We start from the raw sequence: 21954 nt of genomic DNA on the forward strand, positions 1-21954 counted from the left end.
AGTTCTTTTGTATGGGTCCAACTTAATTTTTTTTTACATATGGTCTGGCAGTTGTCTCAGCACCATTTGTTGAAGAGATGGCAGTGAATTTTTAGATATGACACCAAAAGCACAATCCGTGAAAGACAAAACTTAGAAATTGGACTTTATTAAAATGTACTATGAGATATTGTGATTTTATAATAAAAAAAATATGTATGTTTTTCAATCCTGTTCCTGACACAGAGCTCCTAAAACGCTTGGAATTCCCTGAGTGATAAGGGTGATAAAGGTGTCTTTTGTTATGTTAATGAGGTGACTTTTAGAAGATGTCTTAAGGATGGAAGCTGGTTGCCCTTGCAGGCAACCATGTGATTAGAGATTGGGGAACTTTCAGTCCTGTCCCTGTCCCTGTCGGTTCCCCACCCCCCTCCATGAGGAGAGGGCTGGAGATCTGAGTTCAGTTGATAATGGCCAGTGACTTAATCAGCCACACCTATCCATAAAAATCTAAAAGGATGGGGTTCAGAGAGCTTCCAGGTTGGTGAATACAGGAAGATTTGGGGAGAGTGGTGCACTGGCTGAGGACCTGGTTGCTTCACACCTTTTCCCCATACCTTGTCCTATGCATCTCTTTCATCTGGCTGTTAGTGATATCCTTTTATAATAAACTGGTAATCTAGGAATCTGTGAGCCACTCTAGCAAATTAATCAAACCCAAGGAGGTAATCATTAGAATCTGCAGTCTATAGCTGGTTAGTCAGCACAAGGACTTGGGACTAGCATCTGAAGTGGGATGGGGGAGCTTGTAGGACTGATCACTTAACCTGTGGGATCTGACACTACCTCTGGGTGGATACTGTCAGAATTAAGTTGTAGGACACCCAGCCGGTGTCGGAGAATTGCTTGTTGGTGTGAGGAAACCATCCCCATCCACCACATACACCCACATTTTGGAACCTTTACATTGCTGAGAGAATGAAAGGAGAAGCCATAGGCTGTGAGAAAATATTTGCGAAACACAGATCTGGTAAAGGACTTGTTCCTAAAATACATAAAGAATTCTTAAAATGTAATAATGTGAAAACAAGTAAAAAATGAGCAAAAGATCTGAAGAGATACCCCACCAAACAATGTACGTAGATGCCAAGTAAGCATATGAAAAGACCTTCAACATCATGTCATGAGAATTGCAAATTAAACCATCAGTGAAATATTACTGCACGTCTATTAGATTGGCAAAATTTTGAAAAACTAATAATACCAAATGCTGGTGAAGATATGGAACAATAGGAATTCTTTTTTTTTTTTTTTTAAGATTTATTTATTAGAATGAGAGCAAGCATGGGGAGGATGTAGGGGAGAGGCAGAGGGAGAGGGAGAAGGAGACCCCCCCCCCACTAAGCAGGGAGCCCAGCCTGGGGTCAATTCCAGGACCCCCTGAGATCACTACCTGAGCTGAAGGCAGACACTTAACTGACTGAGCCACCCAGCCGCCCTAGGAATTCTCCTTCAATCCTAGTAGGAATGCAAAATGGTACAACTACTTTGGAAGACCATTTGGCAGTTTCTTACAGGGTTAAAACATAGGCTTACCATTATTCAGCATTGTATACCTATTTATTCAGTTGAATTAAAAACTTAAGTCCACAAATAACCTGTACATGAATATTTATAGCAGCTTTTTTCATAATTGCCCCAAACTGGAAGCAAGCAAGATGTCCTTTGATAGGAAAATGGATAAACTGTGGTATAAACATACAATGGAATATTGTTCGGCAATTAAAAAAAAGAGTTGTCAAGCCATGAAAAAGGATGGAGGAACCTTTAGTAATATTGCTGAGTGGAAGAAAGCGATCTGAAAAGGCCCCAAATTGTATGGTTCCACCTACCTGACATTCTGAAAGAGGCGAAACCTTTTAAGATGTTATTTTTTTTAAAGATTTTTTTTTTTAATTTGTTTATTTGACAGAGATAGCCAGCGAGAGAGAGAACACAAGCAGGGGGAGTGAGAGAGGAAGAAGCAGGCTCCTAGCAGAGAAGCCTGATGTGGGGCTCGATCCCAGAACGCTGGGATCACGCCCTGAGCTGAAGGCAGACACTTAACGACTGCGCCACTCAGGTGCCCCTAAGATGTTATTTTTAAGTAATCTTTACACCCAATATGGGGCTTGAATTTGCAACCCTGAGATCAAGAGTCTCTACTGACTGCTCAAGCATGCTCTACGGACTGAGCCAGCCAGGCACCCCTGGACTTATTTACTTACTTTATTTATTTTTATTTTTAAAAATTTTAGGGGCACCTGGGTGGCTTAGTCATTAAGCATCTGCCTTCAGCTCAGGGCGTGATCCCGGCATTCTGGGATGGAGCCCCCCCCATCAGGTTCCTCCACTGGGAGCCTGCTTCTTCCTCTCCCACTCCCCCTGCTTGTGTTCCCTCTCTCGCTGGCTGTCTCTCCCTGTCAAATAAATAAATAGAATCTTTAAAAAAAATTTTTTTTAGTAATTTTTTAAATGATTTTATTTTTAAGTAATCTCTGTACCCAGCGTGGGGCTTGAACTCACCACTTCAAGATCGAGAGTCACATGCTACAGTGACTGAGCAGCCAGGTACCCCTGGACTTCTTTTTTTAAATTGAAGTATAGTCGACACACAATGTTACATTATTTTCAGGTATACAACATAGTGATTTGACAGCTCTATATGTTTTACTATGTACACCACAGGTGTAGCTGCCATCTGTCACCATACATCACTATTATAACACCATTGATTTGTTCCCTATGCTGTACCTTTCATCTCCATGACTTACTCATTTCATAACTGGAAGTCTGTACTTCTCACTTTCTTTGCCCATTTTGCCTGTCTCCTCACTCTCGCCCCTCTGGCAACCACCAGTTTTTTCTCTGTATTTATGGGTCTGCTTCTGGTTTTTTTGTTTGTTCATTTGTTTTGTGTTTTATATTCCACATGTAAGTGATATCATATGGTACTTGTCTTTCTCTGTCTGACTTACTTCATGCAGCATAATACCCTCTAGGACCAGCCACGCGCTTATAAATGGCAAGATCCTTTTTTTTTTTTTTTTAATGGCTAAAACTCCATTGTGTATATATACCACATCTTTATCCATTCATCTACTGATGGGCATGTAGGTTGCTTCCATATTTTATCTATTGTGAATAATGCTGCAGTAAACATAAGGGTGCATATATATATTTTTGAATTAATGTTTTCAGTTTTCTTGGGTAAATACCCAGTGGTGGAATTACTGAATCATGGTATTTCTATTTTTAATTTTTTGAGGAACCTCCATACTGTTTTCCACAGTAGCTGTACCAATTTACATTCTTACTAACAGTGCACAGGGTCCCTTTTCTCAGCATTCTTGCCAATACTTCTATTTCTTGTATTTTTGAAACTAGGTATTGTGATGGGTGAAATTGTGGACTTAAAAAATAAACAAAACTTCCAGAATATTCCAGGCACTGATTAACAGGGTAGAAAAGGTGCCTACTTTTGTGGACTTTAGAGTGAATAAAACAGAAAAGTTTCAGTGATGTCATAGAAAGTGATAGGATAGCTACTTTAGGTTGGATAAGTCTAGACAGATCTCTCTGAGGAGGTGATATTTAACTTGAAGCCTGAATACAAGATGTTAGCTATTTTTTTTTAAAAAAGATTTATTTATTTATTTGTTTGAGAGAGAGCGAGCTTGTGCATGAGCTGGAGGAGGGGCAGAGGAAGAATCCTCAAGCAGACTCCCCACTAAGCCATGTGGGGCTTGACCCCAGGACCCCAAGATCATGACCTGAATGGAAATCAAGAGCAGGATGCTTAACCAACTGAGCCACTCAGGTGCCCCTATTTAAAGATAGAGGAAAAAGCATTCCCCACAAAGGGAACAGTTAGGTACAAAGGCTGTAAGGCTGGAATGACCTAGTGTGTTTGAGAAATAGAAAGAAAGCACACTTTTAGTGGGTAAGGGGGAGAATGATAGGAGGTAAGATCAGAGAGTCAGTCATGGGTAGAATGGAGTCAGGCATGTGTAAACCAGGGGAAGGAGTTTGGATTCTGTTTTAACTGAAGGAGGTTACTGAGTATTTAAGCAGAGTAAAATATGATCTAACTTATTTTTTTTAAAGATTTATTTATGAGAGAGAGAGAGAGAGAGCACAAGCAGGGGGAGCTGCAGAGGGAGAGGGAGAAGTATACTCCCTGCTGAGCAGTGAGCCTGACAACGGGGCTCAATCCCAGGATCCTGGATCATGATCTGAGCCAAAGGCAGACGCTTAAACGACTGAGCCAGACTGAGCCACCCAGGCACCCCGATCTAACTTATTTTTAAAAGAGTACTCTAGTTGCTGTGGGGAGAATGTTGGGACGGGGAGGGAGCCAGAGCCGGGAGCAAGTGCTGAAGCAGGGAGACCATTTTTATGACTTCTGTTAATTTGTTGACAAGGAAGGAGTGGGTGTTTGTAGCTTGGACTAGGATGCTTAAGAAGAGAAGGAGAAAAGTATCTATATAGTAGGGTATGTTTAGAACTTATTGAGGGAAAGATAATGCCCATATGTTTAGCTTGAGCAATTGGATGGATGACGTGCTATTGAGGCCAGGGTGAGTGTGAAATTTAGTCATTTTAACCAGGTAGGTAGGCAGTTGTAAGTAATGGTCAAACCTAAGGGTCTGGAGCTCAAGGGAAAAGATGGGACTTGAAGTGTAGATTCTCTATTATATCTACTCTCTCTATCCTGTTTTAAAAATTGTGCAAATCATCTGTGATACATGCTTTCTTTTAAAAACCTCACACAATACATAATAAAACCAAAGATCCCCATGACCACCTTCTTTATATATTCCTCTCCTCCACAGAGGTAACCACTGTGACCAGTTTCGGATGTATACTTTTTCTGCATTTATTTATATGTACCTATAGGAATATATAGTTTGTTTTTGTTTGCAAAAATAACACCATATTGTATATATTTTGTAACTTAAATATTCTTGTAATCATTTAATTTCAGTCATTAATAAGTTACTTGTTTTAATGGCTGCATAGTATTCTGTTCTATGGTATGAATATGTGATTTAACTGGTTGCCAGTTGATATTTAAGTGGTTTCTTTAGGTTTTATTTTTTGCTATTATACGTCTGATGATTGTAATTTTTCTTATTAAAATACTTGATATATAAAATATGTATGAGTTCATAAATTATTAAAATTACCAGCATGTTTTTGTAGAGCATCTCTTTCGACTACAGTGATTCTCTGTAATTATCTGGAGAGAATCAGTGTTCCTGAAAATGTAGTGTGTACTTTCATGAATCTTTTCTGTATGAAGTTAATTTGAGTTTTTAAAATATATTTTATTTCTGTAGAGATCTTAAATTTATTTTCTTTGCAACTTTGTAATTAATGTTAACTTAGAATAATTAATCTGTGCCATATTATAAAAAAGGATATTTTTCCAGCAATAAATTGTTGATACACATCAGCAACTAGAATAGTAGTTTATCATGCAGATGTTGGACTTCATTTGGTGTCTCTTGATTTACTTGTCTTGATGTCATAGTACTGTTACATACATTCTTTGGGTATTGAGGAGAAGGTAATAACTGTACAGAATGTTGTAATGATGTCTTTGAGGACCTTTTGTATTACAAGCACTTTGAATCAGAAGAATATCCTGGGACGCCTGGGTGGCTCAGTTGGTTAAGCGTCTGCCTTTGGCTCGGGTCATGATCCCAGGGTCCTGGAATCAGGTCCCACATTGGGCTCTCTGGTCAGCGGGGAGTGTGCTTCTCTCTCTCCCTCTACCCTTCCTTTCTGCACATGCTAAGGTGCCTTTTAATTTATTAATTTTTAAATTATTTCATCAAACCTATATAAATGTTTGCTATGTGTCAGGCACTGTTTTGGGCTTCTGGCTTTCATCAGTGGACAAAACAAAGATCTCTGCTCACATGGAGTTAATATTCTGGCCTAGAAAGTTGAAACCAATAAACTTAACAGCCAAGTAAATTACTTAGTGTGTCAGAAGGTGATATATTCTGTAGAAGGAAAAAAAAGTGACAAGGGAGGTGGAGCAGACTGAAATATTGTCAAGAGAACAAGTAAAACAAAAGTTCTGAGGCTAGAATGTGCTGGCATATTTGAGGAATAATAAGGAGATAAGTGCCTGGGTAGGTTAGGAGAGTAGAAGGAAGTAAGATCAGCAAGTTGGGAGCAGGGGTAGCATGGGTCATTTAAGGTCATTGTATTGATCTAGGCTTTTACTCTGGGTAAAATGGAAGCCTTTGCAAGGTTCTGAACACTTTATTTTTTTTATTTTTAAAGATTTTACTTATTAGAGTGAGAGAGAACACAGGCAAGTGCAGGGCAGAGGGAGAGGGAGAAGAACGCTCCCCGCTGAGCAGGGAGTCCGACATGGGTCTGGATCCCAGGACAGTGGGATCACGACCTCAACCAAAGGCTGTGTTCAGAATAGGCACTGAAGCTAGGCGCCAGGTAGAAACAGGGAGACTTGTTGATAATTGGAGTAACTTAGGAGGGAGGCATAATCCAGGAAAAAAAGTCAGGCTCTCAGAAACCACTGTGAACAGATCGATAGTAGAGTTGGTGAGAAATGGTTGGATTCTGGATATATTTTGCAGATAGAGAGTGTTACTGGCAGATACGAAGGGAAGTGAAAAACAAAGGCAGGATGACTCCAAGGTTTTTAGCCTGAGGATCTGAAAGGATGGAGTTGTTATCAGAAGTTCAGTTTGATGTGTGAAGTTTGGGAGGGTTGTCTTTTAGATGCCTAAGTGAACTTGTTTGGAGTTGGGATAGAAATATAGTTGGGACTCACTGGTGTATATATATATAGATGACATTTAAAGCCATAACACTGGATGATATCCTTGAGGAAATGGGCATAGAGAGATAAGAGGGAACCAGGAACTGAGCCCTAGGGCACTCCAACATTAAGAGAGGGGGAGAAAACAGGAGGGATTGTCAAAGGAGCCTAGGAACAATCAGGGAGGTAGGACAAACCTAGAGAATGTGTCTTGGGAGCTCCAGGAAGAATGTGAACCATAGAAGAAGGAATGATAAGCTATGTCATTTTGTTGATAGGTTAGGCAGGATGAATACTAGAATTGAAAATTTTATTTAGCAATGTTAAGGACACTGTTATTGTGTGGTCTTCAGTAAGACATGGAAATAGCCTGGTTAGCACTATACATATTTTTTATATGGGATCTTTTCATGTTTACAGTGTCTCTTTTTCAATGCTCAGATTTGCCGTCCTGTTGGTGGTATGTCTGGCAGTGGATCACAGCTTGGTTCAATGGGTAGCCTGACCATGAAATCACAACTTCAGATCACTGGTAAGTCTTAAAAAGATCTACTGCTATAATTTTTCCCCCAATATAAAAAATGATCTTAAGAAAATCTTCAGTGGCTCTTTTATATCAGGTGTTGAATTAATATTTGCTTAATGAATGAATGAACAGAATGTTTAGTTGTATAAAAATTATGTTTTTATTTCAGGATATTCTTGAGTATTTTGCAGGTTTTATTTTTTCTCTCCTATTAAACATTGGTGTCTGGGCAGTTGCTATTATTTTTTGTTTTGTATTAACAGCCTTAAGAGGTAATTCACATACCACATAGTTTATTTATTAGAGGGTCACTGATCCTTAGTATGTTCACATTGTTGTATCACAGCCACCACATTCAATTTTAGAAACCTCTACCCATTACTGGAATACTTCCCATGTCCCCTAGCCACCCTCAGCCCTAAGCAACCACTAATCTGCTTCCTGTCTGTAGATTTGCCTATTCTGGATCTCTCACATAAATGGAATCATAAACTGTATGGCTTTTTGTTTCTGATTTTTTCCACTTAGCATGTTTTCACGGTTCATCTGTATTGTAGCATGCATTAGTATTTCATTTCTTTTTATTGCCAAAGAATATTAAATGTATGAACGTACTACATTTTATTTATCCATTTATCAGTTGATAATGTTTGGGTTTTTTCTACTCTTTAGCTATTATGAATAATGCTATGAACATTTGTGTACAAGTTTTTGTGAAGGTTTGTCTTTTCAGTTCTCTTGAGTATATACCTAGGAGTGGAGTCCCTGGGTCATACAGTATATATGTTTCACTTTGTGAGGAATAATTCCAAATTATTTTTCAGAGCATCCACACCATTTATATTCCCATCAGCCATGTATGAGGGTTCCAGTTTCTCCACATCCTTGCCAGTTCTTGTTATCTGTCTTTTTGATTATAGACATCCTAGTGAATATGAAGTGGTATGTCACTGTGGGTTTGATTTGCATTTCTGTGGTGGTTAATGATGTTGAACATCTTTTCATGAGCTTATTGGCCATTTGTATATCTTTTTTGGAGAAACGTCTGCTATTACTTAACTAATATCTCTTTCTTTCTTTCTCTAACCATACTAACCAAGTATATCCCTTTCATATTAGTATTCCTAATGTTCTGATACGCTATTTGTTATATTACATTCCTGCTCAAAAACTTTTAGGCCTTCTATTTGGCTATAGTATAGAATTTCTGTAGCCAGGGCTGGGAGCTTTAACAGTCTGGCTCCATATGGTCTCTTTGTAGGTATTTATATATGAATTATTTGGTGAGTCACCAGAGTTTTTTCAGACATGCGTGTGTCTGTATCACACAGTGAAACCTTAATCTTTATCCTTTTAATGGCATTTATTTCTTATAGAACAATTTTCTCTGTATAGTATTTCAGCTTTTTAAAAATTTTTATTTATTTATTTTAGAGAGAGAGCACATGAGCGGGTGGGGGGGTGCGGTGAGCAGAGGAGAAAGAATCTCAAGCGGACTCCAGGAAGGCACAGAACCCAACGCAGGGCTCGATCTCACTGAATTCATGACCTAAGCTGAAACCAAGAGTTGGATGCTCAACTGACTGAGCCACCCAGCCACCCCAGTATTTTAGCTTTTATTACACCTGTCTTTTTTTAAATTAAGATTTTATTTATTTATTTGAGAGAGAGCACAAGCAGGTTGAGGGGCAGAGGAAGAAGCAGATTCCCTACTGAGCAGGGAGCTCGGTACAGGGCTTGATTCTGGGACTCTGGGATCATGACCTGAGCCGAAGGCAGATGTTCAACTGACTGAGCCACTCAGGAGCCCCCTTATTACACCTGTCTTATATCTACTTCTGGATTATGAATATTAGGCCATAAACCATATCCTTATTATTATCTTCCTCAAAACCTTAAAGTGATTGAATTATATAAAAATAACACTTTTATAAGGTGACAGCATCTTAATTTATTTTGGGGGATTCCTTCACTGTAGTCTTTCCTTAGCAATGTCTGATTCTCAGTGAAAGATATTAATATTGCTTTGTTAAGTAGCATTCTGATTGTTTTCCCCTGCTCCCCATCCTGAGGCCAGCCTGAGTAGTTGATTTAAATTGAGCCAGCTTCTTATTACTTTTCTTTTTTGGGGGCAGATTAATGTTGAAACCTTTGATTGGAGTGATCTTTAAAAAAAAAACCTTACCTTTTCAGGTTACATAAGTAATGCACGTGTTTTTTTTTTTTTTTTTTTTTTTTAATGATTTTTTATTATATTATGTTAGTCACCATACAGTACATCCCCGGTTTCCGATGTAAGGCTCGATGATTCATTAGTTGTGTATAACACCCAGTGCACCATGGAATACGTGCCCTCCTTACTACCCATCACCAGTCTATCCCATTCCCCCACCCCCCTCCCCTCTGAAGTCCTCAGTTTGTTTCTCATATTCCATAGTCTCTCATGTTTCATTCCCCCTTCTGATTACCCCCCCCTTTCTTTATCCCTTTCTTTCCCTACTGATCATCCTAGTTCTTATGTTCCATAGATGAGAGAAATCATATGATAGTTGTCTTTCTCTGCTTGACTTATTTCACTTAGCATTATCTCCTCCAGTGCTGTCCATGTTGTAGCAAATGTTGAGAACTCGTTCTTTCTGATAGCTGAGTAATATTCCATTGTATATATGGACCACAACTTCTTAATCCAGTCATCTGTTGAAGGGCATCTCGGCTCCTTCCACGATTTAGCTATTGTGGACATTGCTAATGCACGTGTTTTTTATTTAAAAACTCAGTAAAATAATAGTCAGGGGTCCTGTTTATCATCTTAGTTCTCAGAGATGATACTGTTATTGCTTTAGGTTTCAATTTATATTCCTTTTGACTTTTTTCTTTGCATACTGTTTATCATATTTGCTATCATCATTATTATCATAGTAGGAAGAACATTTAATAAATGCCTGAATACACCTCAGGAAGACAAAATTCTTGCCATTTATAAGGTTTTAGTCTTGGTTCTACATTTTCTGAGAATGCACAAATACAAGGTAAAAACAATTTAATAAAAACAAACATGAGGATTGGATAAAAATTATGTATTTGGCAAATACATCATTAGATATGAGACAAGTGGAGAGCAGAAGATTATGAGGAGTAATGTGCCAAGTTGAACAGAATCAACTGCTCTTCATAATTCGTTGTTTACTTCTTTGCTTTTAATGCTAGAAACCTCCGATCCAAGTTTTTTGCACAAATCCCTTTAATGACATTGTATTTTTTATTCTGTGTTAATGGGTCAGTTATAGTATGGGTCTTTTTGTTTTTGGTAAGCTTCCTCAGCATCTTTCTAGAATCAAGGAAGGCATAAATATTCAAGTATAAAAAATAAATGCTATGGTATATGGTAATGGCAAGAGGAGAGAACATCTTTGGTCAGGAAAGAGAGAGGTATTTGACCAGAGTTGCTGTGAAAGGAGGTGGTGCTTAAAGCACTGTTACTATTTAAGTGTAGGAAGTTATTTTTAAAAAATGTAGGGGAGTAGAAGGGATCTTTTTAGGAAAGAATATGAGCAAGAGACACGAAGCAGGGAAATGCACAAGACTTCGCCAATGCCCTTAAAAGCGACTGCTGCAGAGTGAGGAGCCATAAGAATTTAGTGGGTGTGGGTCATCTCCTTCAGCTGTGTGTCAGGGCTACAAAAAAAATCATTGCTGGAAGAGATGGAAAGTAATCGGGCTTTTAACCAAGAGTAATCAGTTGTATTTGTGTTTTAGAAAGTTGGTGTGAAAGACTGATAGGAGAATTGAGTGCCAAAGTTAAAATTCTATTTTGTGGTTCTGCTCTAGTTTCTTTTCTTTTCTTTTTTTTTTTTTTAAGATTTTATTTATTTGTCAGGGAGAGAGAACACCATTAGGGGGAATGGCAGCCTCCCCTCTGAGCAAGGAGCCTGATGTGGGACTTGATCCCAGGACCCCCTGGGATCATGACCTAAGCTGAAGGCAGATGCTTAACCAACTGAGCCACCCAGGCATCCCCCCCCCGCTTTTTTTAAGTGGGCTCCACTCTTACTGTGGAGTTCAACACAAATCTTGAATTCATGACCCTGAGATCAAGACCTGAGTTGAGATCAAGAGCCCAGTGCTTAACCAACTGAGCCACCCAGGCGCCTGTCTTTTTCTTTCTTTTCTTTTTTTCTTTTCTTTTCTTTTTTAAATCCAGTTATTTCAGCACCATTTACTGAAGAGGCTGTTTTTTTCTCCCTTGAGTATTCTTGGCTCTTGTCAAGTATTAGTTGACCTTACATGTTTGTGTTTATTTCTGGGCTCTCAGTTCTGTTCCATTGGTCTGTTTGTCAGTTTTTATGTCAGTACCATACTGTTTTGATTACTGTAGCTTTATTTATTTATTTTTAAGATTTATTTTTAGTCAGAAATGCTATTGGAATCTTGATTAGGTAGTGCACTAAATCTGCATATGGCTTCTTACTCTTATTTTCTTACCTCTTTCAAATTTATTTCTTTTTTTAATTTATTTTTTTAAGTAGGCTCCATGCCCAGTGTGGCTTGAACTCATGAGTCACATGCTCTACCAACTGAGCCAAACAAGTGCCCCTATTTTCTTACCTCCTCTATCATATGTGCACCCATACATACATTCCTGTTAATTATTTGTTTACAATATATTTTGGCTAATTGGTCATCCTCACCTGGTTAAGTGAGGGCAAATAGAAAATTTATTTCAGAGAAACGGCACTTTTTTGTAAGCTGTAACAAAATAGAGGTTTAAAAAATTCATAGTGCTGTTTGTTGATAAATGGGTTGTTTAGGGAACTTGGATATAAGTTTTATTTTATTTTATTTTTTAAAAGATTTTATTTACTTGACAGAGAGATAGAGAACACCATCAGGGGGAATGGCAGCCTCCCCTCTGAGCTGGGAGCCTGGTGCGGGGCGCGATCCTAGGACCCTGGGATCATGACCTGAGCTGAAGGCAGATACTTAACAACTGAGCCACCCAGGCTCCCCTGGATAGAAGTTTTAATTTCACTCAATTCTTTATAAGAGTATCCAAGGAAAGGCAGCGTCACCTTTCCTTTTTGGCATTTACATAGAATAAAAAAGTATAGTATTGGTGGATTCGTAACACTTTTTTGTTTTAAAGATTTATATGAGAGTGACAGAGAGTAAGGGGGATGGCAAAGGGAGATGGAGAGAGAGAATCTCAAGCCGACTCCCTGCTGAGCACAGAGCCTGAGATATGACCCCAGCCGAAATCAAGACTCCGATGCTTAAACAACTGAGCCACCCAGGTGGCCCTGCGTTAGTAACACTTTATATAACTTGAATCTAATTTATGGAAATAACCTGAGTAGCCATTTAGCTGTTCAAGTTTGAGTTGAATAAGAAAGATTGTCTTTTGTGCTTCTCTTTCACATAGATCTAGGTAATTCTTTGAGGTAGTTGCTTTGGGAGCTTCTGTTAGCTTTAGTGATCTGTTCACATTTTAATTGAATATTGTTATTGCATGTCTCTGTACTGTTCTTCGTATTGGTCAGTACCTTTCCTGTGTAGTTTATCAGATGTAAAAGTGATAGCAAAAAATAAATACTTTAAAATGCTTTGACTAGTGTGCCAGTAAAGCTTCTACAGTTAAACTCTTGGGGAAGTCATCTAACTTATGACCCTCAGTTTTAGTTAAGAAATCTATACAGACTAGGGGCGCCTGGGTGGCACAGCGGTTAAGCGTCTGCCTTCAGCTCAGGGCGTGATCCTGGCGTTCTGGGATCGAGCCCCATATCAGGCTCCTCCGCTATGAGCCTGCTTCTTCCTCTCCCACACCCCCTGCCTGTGTTCCCTCTCTTGCTGGCTGTCTCTATCTCTGTCAAATAAATAAATAGAATCTTAAAAAAAAAAAAAATCTATATAGACTAATGACTCCCATCTTCAGGGGAGTTAATGGCCCTGGATTTTAGTCTTGGTTCTGATACTTAATAGTTTTATAACCCTGTGCGTCTCACTAATATCTTTGAGCCTGTTTTCTTAGCTGTGAACTGAGGATATTAACATCTTTGTCACATGGTTGTTGGGAGATAGTGTATGTGAGTTGGAAAACTCCAAAACACTGTATAAGTATAGATTATTCTTTCCCCTATTCCTTATTTCTTTCTCCTTCTAGTATTACTTGTCTAATTTAATATCTTTTTTTAAAGATTTTATTTATTTATTTGACAGAGATAGAGACAGCCAGCTAGAGAGGGAACACAACCAGGGGGAGTGGGAGAGGAAGAAGCAGGCTTCCAGTGGAGGAGCCTTACGTGGGGCTCGATCCCAGAATGCTGGGATCATGCCCTGAGCCGAAGGCAGACGCTTAACGACTGAGCCACCCAGGCGCCCCTAATTTAATATCTTAACAGCAGTCTAAGCTTAAATCTTTTATAAAGTTGGTTGCTTATTTTACATTATCATCCTAATTTTCTTTTTTTTCTTTTTTCTATTCTTCTTTTTGAAGATTTTTTTATTCATTTGAGAGAGAGTGCGAACAAGTGAGAGCATGAGCAGGCGGGAAGGTCAGAGGGAGAGGGAGAGGCAGACTCCTCACTGAGCAGGGAGCCGCACGTGGGGCTTAGTCCCAGGACCCCAGAATCATGACCTGAGCCAAAGGCAGATGCTTAACTAACAGCCACGCAGGCACCCCTCATTCTAATTTTCTTTACGTTTAAAATAGTATAGTCAGTGAATGGCAAGAATGGTAGTTTTTGTGAAAGATTGCTGTTTATGTAAAAATTTAACTTATGGAATGGAAGTGTTAACGTATTATGAGGAGGCTAACTGGTGGATCACATACTTAAAATTTTCTTCACTTCTTTGTCCTTTATTCTTCACATCCCTGTCCGTCATCAGATTCTGCTCATTTTTACGATTGGATTTTTTGGGTCATCTACTCTTTTTCTCTAATTGTATGGCCTGGTCCTTTACCTTGGACATAAGTCTGTTTTCTTATGTTCTTCCCTATCTTTAGCCATTTCTTGTTTGATTACGTTTTACACATAACCTCAGCTATTATTCTGAACTCATTTGTGTTTTTTATTTAATGCTTGCTGTGTGCTAGCATTATACTATGTGGGCAAATAAGTAACTTTGGTATTTCCTAGAACTTTCTTTGCCTCAGTCTTTACTTAGAACTGATCATTTGAGGGGCGCCTGGGTGGCACAACGGTTGAGTGTCTGCCTTCAGCTCAGGGCGTGATCCCGGCATTAAGGGATCGAGCCCCACATCGGGCTCCTCTGCTATGAGCCTGCTTCTTCCTCTCCCACTCCCCCTGCTTGTGTTCCCTCTCTCGCTGGCTGTCTCTGTCTCTGTTGAATAAATAAATAAAATCTTAAAAAAAAAAAAAACTGATCATTTGGAGAGGAGAAACCATCTTGACTTTATTACTAATTGGAATTGAATAATACTGCACTTCCCAAATTTACTAGAAGATTGTAATCTTTGCTTAGATACTAGGAATGCCCTTTTTATTTAAAATTAAAGTTCAGAGTTTATATAAAATTCTATCTAGCCAACACGTAGATCTGCTAGAGAGGCCTCTTGTGGCCTGTCATAACTCTGACCACAAAGTTAGCCTTTGCTTAACTGGTTTTCTTATCAGCTCATACTGCTATTTACGAGGTCTCAGCACCCTTACTTGTTTTACCTTGTTCACTGTAATCTCCCGGTTCCCAAAATAGGTTAGGATAAGCTAAGGATTCACTTTAATTTCTTTATATTTAAATTGTTAGGGTACCAGGGGGCGCCTGGGTGGTTCAGTCGTTAAGCGTCTGCCTTCGGCTCAGGTCATGTTCTCAGGGTCCTGGGATCGAGCCCTGCATCAGGCTCCCTGCTCAGCGGGAAGCCTGCTTCTCCCTCTCCTACTTGCCCTGCTTGTGTTCCTTCTCTCTCTGTGACTCTTGTCAAGTAAATAATAAAAAATTAAAAAAAAATTGTTAGGGTGCCTGGGTGGTGCAGTTGGTTAAGTGTCTAAGCATCCGACTCTTGGTTTTGGCTCAGGTCATGATCTTGAGCCCTGTGTCGGGCTCCATGCTCAGTGGGGAGTCTGCTTGGGACTCTCTCTCCCTCTCCTTCTGCCCACCCCCCCAAAGTAAATAAATCTAAAAACATAATAAATTTTCTCAAAGTTTTTTGTACTAGAAAGTTAGGATGAAGAACCAAAGTCAGGTCAAAGCATTGACCTTCGGAAAGGATCAGAAGAACATTAATATAAATTTAAAATTTTTAAAAAAGTTTTTAATTTGAGTAATGTCTGTACCCCATGTGGGGCTTGAACTCATGACCCCAAGATAAGGAGTTGCATTCTCTTCTGACTGAGCCAGCCAGGCGCCCCAGAAGAACATTAATATATGCCATGACACTATATGCAATAGATACTGTATGTGTGTATATAACAGTAAAGCAGGGAAACTTGTTTTCTCCCATGATTAATCATTTGGTTCAACAAATAGATTAAATGTCTCACATTTTTAAATTATTAAATGCTATTGGAATTATAAAGACTGTCCACATCCTTGTCATAACAGGGATTACAGGGTGAGTTAAACTAAAAACCAGTTAACTTACTAAAAGCTGAGACAGAACGAAAAGCTGTAGGAACCATACATAAATATGAAAATGCAATGGAAATGTAGAGGCAGGAGCAATTTAACTTCTTAGGTTTAAAGAAGTATTGAATCAAAAGAGAAGGGGTCACTTATTTCTCAGCAAGTACTGGATTTTATTAGGTAGAAAAGGAAGAAGGTCATTTTGAGTGGAGCTTCCAGAGCAGCACATGAAAATGCATGGTCCTTGTGAGGGACAGCAAACAGCTAAGGGTGGTTAGAATACCAGGGGGGATGGGTGGGATTTGGTATAAGAGGAGGCTGAAAAGGTACATAACAATGTAAAATACCCCAGAGTTTTAATTTCATTTTGCAGGTATTAGAGAAGCATTTGAAAAATATTGACATGATCACATCTGTTTTAGGAAGATAATTCCAGAAGTTGTGAGAGGTTGTAGATGTGAGGTTAAAAACGAAAAATTAGTAGAGACCTTTGCAGTTGCCCAGGTAACAGATGATACTGACTTTTTTTTGGTTCCCTGTCGTACAGTTTACTGTTTTTATTCTTCTAATTTACTCTAGGAATTTACATTTCAGGAAGTAGTAAGTGATCTATTTTCTAATATTAGGACTATAAAGTTTTATGCATTCTAAACTGAGATTTGAGCACTTAATTTCTCTTATTCAGGTTTCCCAAGTGATCCTTGGGCAAACTTTTAAGTTCTTTTGAGTTTGTCTTTTTATGTGTAAAAATTAAGATGATAGTATCCATCTCAGGAGAATAGTCTTGAGTATTGAAATAATAATGTTTTAAGTCTAGACATATAGCAAACACTAACAGTTGATGTTAGTTTCCTTTACCCTTTTTATTTTCCCATTTAAAGTTTCCTAAAATGGTTCTAGTGGGGTTGGGTGGGATTATGTGGCAAAATAACCTTTAAAAGTTTGAATCCTTTTTCTCCCCCCAAGATTTTATTTATTTGACAGAGACCAAACATGCACGCACGCACAGAAGCAGGGGGAGCTGCAGGGAGAGGGAGAGGGAGAAGCAGCCTCCCTGCCGAGGAGAGAGCCTGACATGGGGCTCGATCCAAGGATTCTGGGTTATGACCTGAGCCGAAGGCAGATGCTTAACTGACTGAGCCACCCAGGCGCCCCAAAAGTTTGAATCCTAAAAAACCACTGAGGGCAGATCATTTCCTTCCTGTCAGGCCTACATTGCTTTGTTTTAGGTTTATTCAGTTTCAGAGGATCATAAGAGACCCTGAAATACAGTGGTGAGCTTTGCATAATTGTTCAGGCTGTTTCACCTTTTCTCAGACCAGAAATGTATTAAAAATAAGAGTTTTATATTTTTTCTGTGGCAATCCTATGATTGAATTGTGTTCCGTATTAAGCACTAGAGCATTAATCAGAGATAGGTCTGGTCCCCACTTGAATATTTTCCTTTCTGAAGAAGACTTCTTAATTGTTTATACTTAGATGTCTCACACGTATCTCAAATTTTATACATTCAGTATAATACTCTTGATTTCTTCTTGCCCATGCCATCCCCCTCAAACTTGTTTCTCAGATCTTTTCCATCTTTTTAAATGATACTATCTTCCATCCACTTATTCGTGCTGGAAACCTGAGAGTTATCCTTGCCTCTTCTTTTTCCCAACTTCCTCATGTAATCTAATCCTGTTAGTTCTCCTTAGAAAATATTTACTCCTCCCCATATCCATATTCACCATCCTCGTCCAAACCACTGTCATCTCTTGATTAGATGACTCCTGTAGTCTCTTAACTCCTACTTTTGTTTCCCTTTCATTTTTCCCACAGCAATGGAATGATCTTTGAGTATTAGTCTGATGATCGCTGTATTCTCAGTGCCTCAGATAATACATGATATATGTAGTAGGCACTCAGTAAATTTGTTGAATAGCACTCTTTTACTTAAAATTCCTCAGTGGCTTCTTATTGCCAACTTCAGTGATGTCTCTTGCCGCTCTTTTTCTTCCTTTGACAGATAGTTTTTTTGCTAGTGCATATTGATTTCAAATCTGATTGAACTTTATTATACCAGATATTCCAAAATAATGATGAAGCTCTAATTTATAGAATGTGCATACATTGTTGGAATACTAACCCTATAGCTGGCTTGCATGCTGCCAAAATAAGGCATACAAGTACCAAAGGACAGCAGAACTATGTGGTACTTGTGAAGTCAAGAGATTCATGGCTCCTACCTGGGACTGGACTTCTAGGATGCCCAGACCGTCTGTGCTTTGGACTATATATTGAGCTTCTTGGGTAGCTGCTATACAGACTCCTCTAGCAACTCCAAGGAGGCACTGGTATTCTCTGTGCTTTGCTGCTAGAATAGATATCCAGTTGGTAGAATATTTCCATGGCTGTGATCACCTTATTTATGGGTGAGCAGTGAGTTCTCATTTGTAGGAACCATGAGGTGCTCTGCTAGATTCAGATTTACTTGTTACACCTTCCAAGGGGCTTGGACAAGGTTATTTTTTGGCAAAAGTGACTCACTCAAGGGTCTTTGAAGATGATGGAGCCAGTATCTTAAGATGCACTTTATAGGAAGCTCTTGCTAATACGAGGTGTATGAGATACTAAAAATAATCCTGGTTTGTAACTCTCTTCCTCTGGTGGCTTTCCAGCATGCTTAGAATAAAATCCAAATTCCTTATCTGGGCTTACAAAGCTAAATGTGATCTCACTTCATTTACCATACTTTCCTGTTTGCTATATTTTCCTCAGATATGCCAAGTTTTTTTGCTTTTCTCTGGAATGCTCTTCCCACTTCCAGTCTTCTCATGGCTGTCATTTAGATGCTTGCTTAAAAGTGCTTCCTCAGAGGCCTTCCTTACTACCAAGTCATATGCTGCTGTATTAGCCTGTCTTTCAGCACACGGATTTTCTCTAACTAGGGTATTATTATCTCCCTGAGAGCTAGAGCCTTTTCTGTACTGTGAACTGCTGTATTTACAGTTTAGAGCAGTATCTGGTACATGGTAGGTGTTCAAATATTTGTTGACCAGGTTTGTTTCTTACTTTTTAATTGACATTGGAGTTCTGAGACCATCGATATCGGCATTGGAGGTATATTAATAGTAATTTGGGTGCATGATATGGGGGAAGTACTATGTTTATTTACTAGGTTGGGAGGAAATACAAAGGTCATGACTGAATAACATTAGTAAATAATTTAGAGCAAAACTGCCTCTCTGAGTAAAAGTAATAATGTTCTCTGTAACCTTTATGAAATTGAATTGATTTGAAGGATGAACTAACATCTCAAATATTGAAATATTTTCCCTTTTCTTTTGCCTAGTCATTTCAGCAAAACTTAAAGAAAATAAAAAGAATTGGTTTGGACCGAGTCCTTATGTGGAAGTCACAGTAGATGGACAGTCAAAGAAGACAGAAAAGTGCAACAATACAAACAGTCCCAAATGGAAGCAGCCCCTTACAGTGTAGGTTTGAAAGTATTTTCTATAGTATATTTAGTTTAGTAGGTGAATAGAAATGAAGCTTTAAAAATTTCTCACTTTTCTTTGCTCCTCCTCCTCTTTCATTTTTTTTCCTTCTCCCCTATACCTAGGACTCCTTTCTTTAGTCTCCTTTTTGTTTCTCTTTAGATATTTCTGTTTTTCCATTCTCTACTTTACCTTCTCTAGTTTGGTTGATGATATTATCATTATTGGTACTGAACAGAATCTGGAGAGCCCATGGTCATGGGCCTAGAAAGATTCTTAACAGCTCTTTACTTAAATTAGAGCTATAAGTAGCTCACTTTATTCTTATTTATTTATTTATTTATTTATTTATTTATTTATTTATTTGAGAGAGTGAGAAAGAACTCTCATGAGCTGGGGGGAGGGGCAGACAGAGAGGGAGACTGTTGCGGGACTGGGTCCCAGGACCTTGGGATCATGACCTGAGCTTAAGGCAGATGCTTAATTGAGCCACCAGGTGCCCCGCTCACTTTATTTTTCAGTTTATAAAATAGTTTTGTTTTTGTGTTTTTAATTACAATGTCCACACAGAACCTACACAGGGATTTTCTTCCTTAAAAAAAAAAATTATACGCTTTATTCTATATAACTCTGTTTTTGTACTTTACATAGTATGGTTATTCTAGCTGTATACATACAGATCTAACATACCTTGTATAGTTACATAATATTCCTTAGTAATAATGGACTATCATTCATTTTACTAGCTCCCTGTTATCACTTGGTTTCTAATGTGTTATTACACAGCATTGCAGTATACATCCATGTGCCCGTATGTTGTTTTATCTGTAGAATGCATAGGAGTAGCAGATAGATCAATTTTTAATACTTACTGACAAAGCCCCATGTGTTGGTATTGAACACTCACTAAAGAGAATTACAGATTAATTTTAATGTTTTTACTAAAATGGAAGAAAACATGACATCAACAAATGGATTTCAAAATAATATAGCATATTTAGTTTGGGGACCAACTATATTAAAATGTAGTTCAAAATATAATTCGTTGTTACCACATCAAATACACAAAAATTGTTTTTTATTACCTAACATTTGGAATTCTTGCATTTTTTCCCTTAGAGAAATAAACCAGTGACTAAAGAAAAGTTTTATTTCTAAATGGTGAGATAAGATACTTATGCTCATCACACAATAAATGCTTATGTGTATAGTATTTATTCCTAATAAATGACAAAACAAATTGGATATAGAGAAATTATTCTTTAACATGAATTTTGGATTTCTAGGGTATCTTGATGTACTTTATGATGATTTTGAGCAAATGAGTGAAATTTTAAGAAGTATCATTCTAATGTTTCTCATCTGTATTTCAACAAAGTTTCTTAGACTGTTTTTAATTAATGATCTGTTAGAGATTGTTTCTAAATTTTAAATTAGATGAGTAAAATTTTTTTAAAAAAGCAAATGAAATCTATAAAAGTTCAGAGCCTCCATAACGACTAGAGATGTTCAGCAGAATAATTGAGTATTGACTGAATGCACATCTAGTTTCTCCCAACTGCTGGCTCTGCTCACTAGATGTGCACTTAGACTCTTAAGCTGATAATGATATGCTTTTCTTAGTGGTTTAAAAGTTAAGAAAAAAGAAACTCGCCTTATAGCCCCTTATGATAGTGCTCTTGTTGAGCCCAGATGTTTGGGGGAACACATAGCTCAAGTTTTGAATTTTTAAGTTGCAACGGATTGGTCTGCAATTTTAACATGGCTTCCATAGCAGGCATTCTCTCTAGAATTGAATTGAAGTAATTTAGTTAAGACCATCTTTGACAGTATACTTTATCCTCTCTCAAATTGAAGTAAAAGTAATCATTTCTTTTATTCTATCCCCATTATGAATTCCCAGGTGACTAATGGAAAAATATTTTCTTGATATGTACTGAATGTTCTTCTGAACATAACATCTGAGAATTTTAAAGAGAAAGAATACATTGTCCTTCCCCATCCCCCAAAAGAAGAGGCAGTGTTAAGATGAAAAGTTTTTAGTTTGTTTTAACTAAAAAATGGTGGTGGAAATATGATGATGGGGGGAATAGGCATAGGTAGATTTCTGAGAAAGTGTTTATTTGTCCCCCCAGATTTGATCACCTTTTAGAATGAGATATAGAGAAATTCAAGTTTTTCTAGAATTTTTTAAAAAGATTTTATTTATTTTACTTGACAGAGAAACAGAGCACAAGCAGGGGGAATAGCAGACAGACAGAGAGGGATAAGCAGGCTCCCTGCTGAGCAAGGAGCCTGATGCGGAACTCCATCCCAGGACTCTAGGATCATGACCCGAGCTGAAGGCAGACGCTAAACTGACTGAGCCACCCAGGCGCCTTAGAATTTTTCTTTATAGCATTGAGCCATACTATGGCAGATAATATAGCATTCCTATTTTTCTGATTAATGACTCTGAAATACTTAGTATAAAGTTTATTACAAATTCAAATTTCCCAAAACGTGCTTTGGAAATTAGCATTACAGATAGTTTTTTTGTTTTTTGTTTTGTT

The 21954-nt window shown here is 38.2% G+C and overlaps 1 protein-coding gene across 1 annotated transcript in view; it reads left to right on the forward strand.

Annotated features, from left to right (window-relative positions):
- Positions 1-21954, forward strand: part of ITCH (itchy E3 ubiquitin protein ligase) — a 127324-nt gene that overhangs the window by 31854 nt on the left and 73516 nt on the right. The window contains exons 3-4 of the mRNA XM_040638196.1: positions 7262-7352; positions 19258-19399. Coding sequence (XP_040494130.1) covers positions 7283-7352; positions 19258-19399 — 212 coding nt within the window. The 5' untranslated portion in view covers positions 7262-7282. The remainder of the gene's footprint in view (positions 1-7261; positions 7353-19257; positions 19400-21954) is intronic.

The sequence above is a fragment of the Ursus maritimus genome, unplaced genomic scaffold, assembly GCF_017311325.1.
Source record: "Ursus maritimus isolate PB19 unplaced genomic scaffold, ASM1731132v1 scaffold_22, whole genome shotgun sequence".
NCBI lineage: Eukaryota > Metazoa > Chordata > Mammalia > Carnivora > Ursidae > Ursus > Ursus maritimus.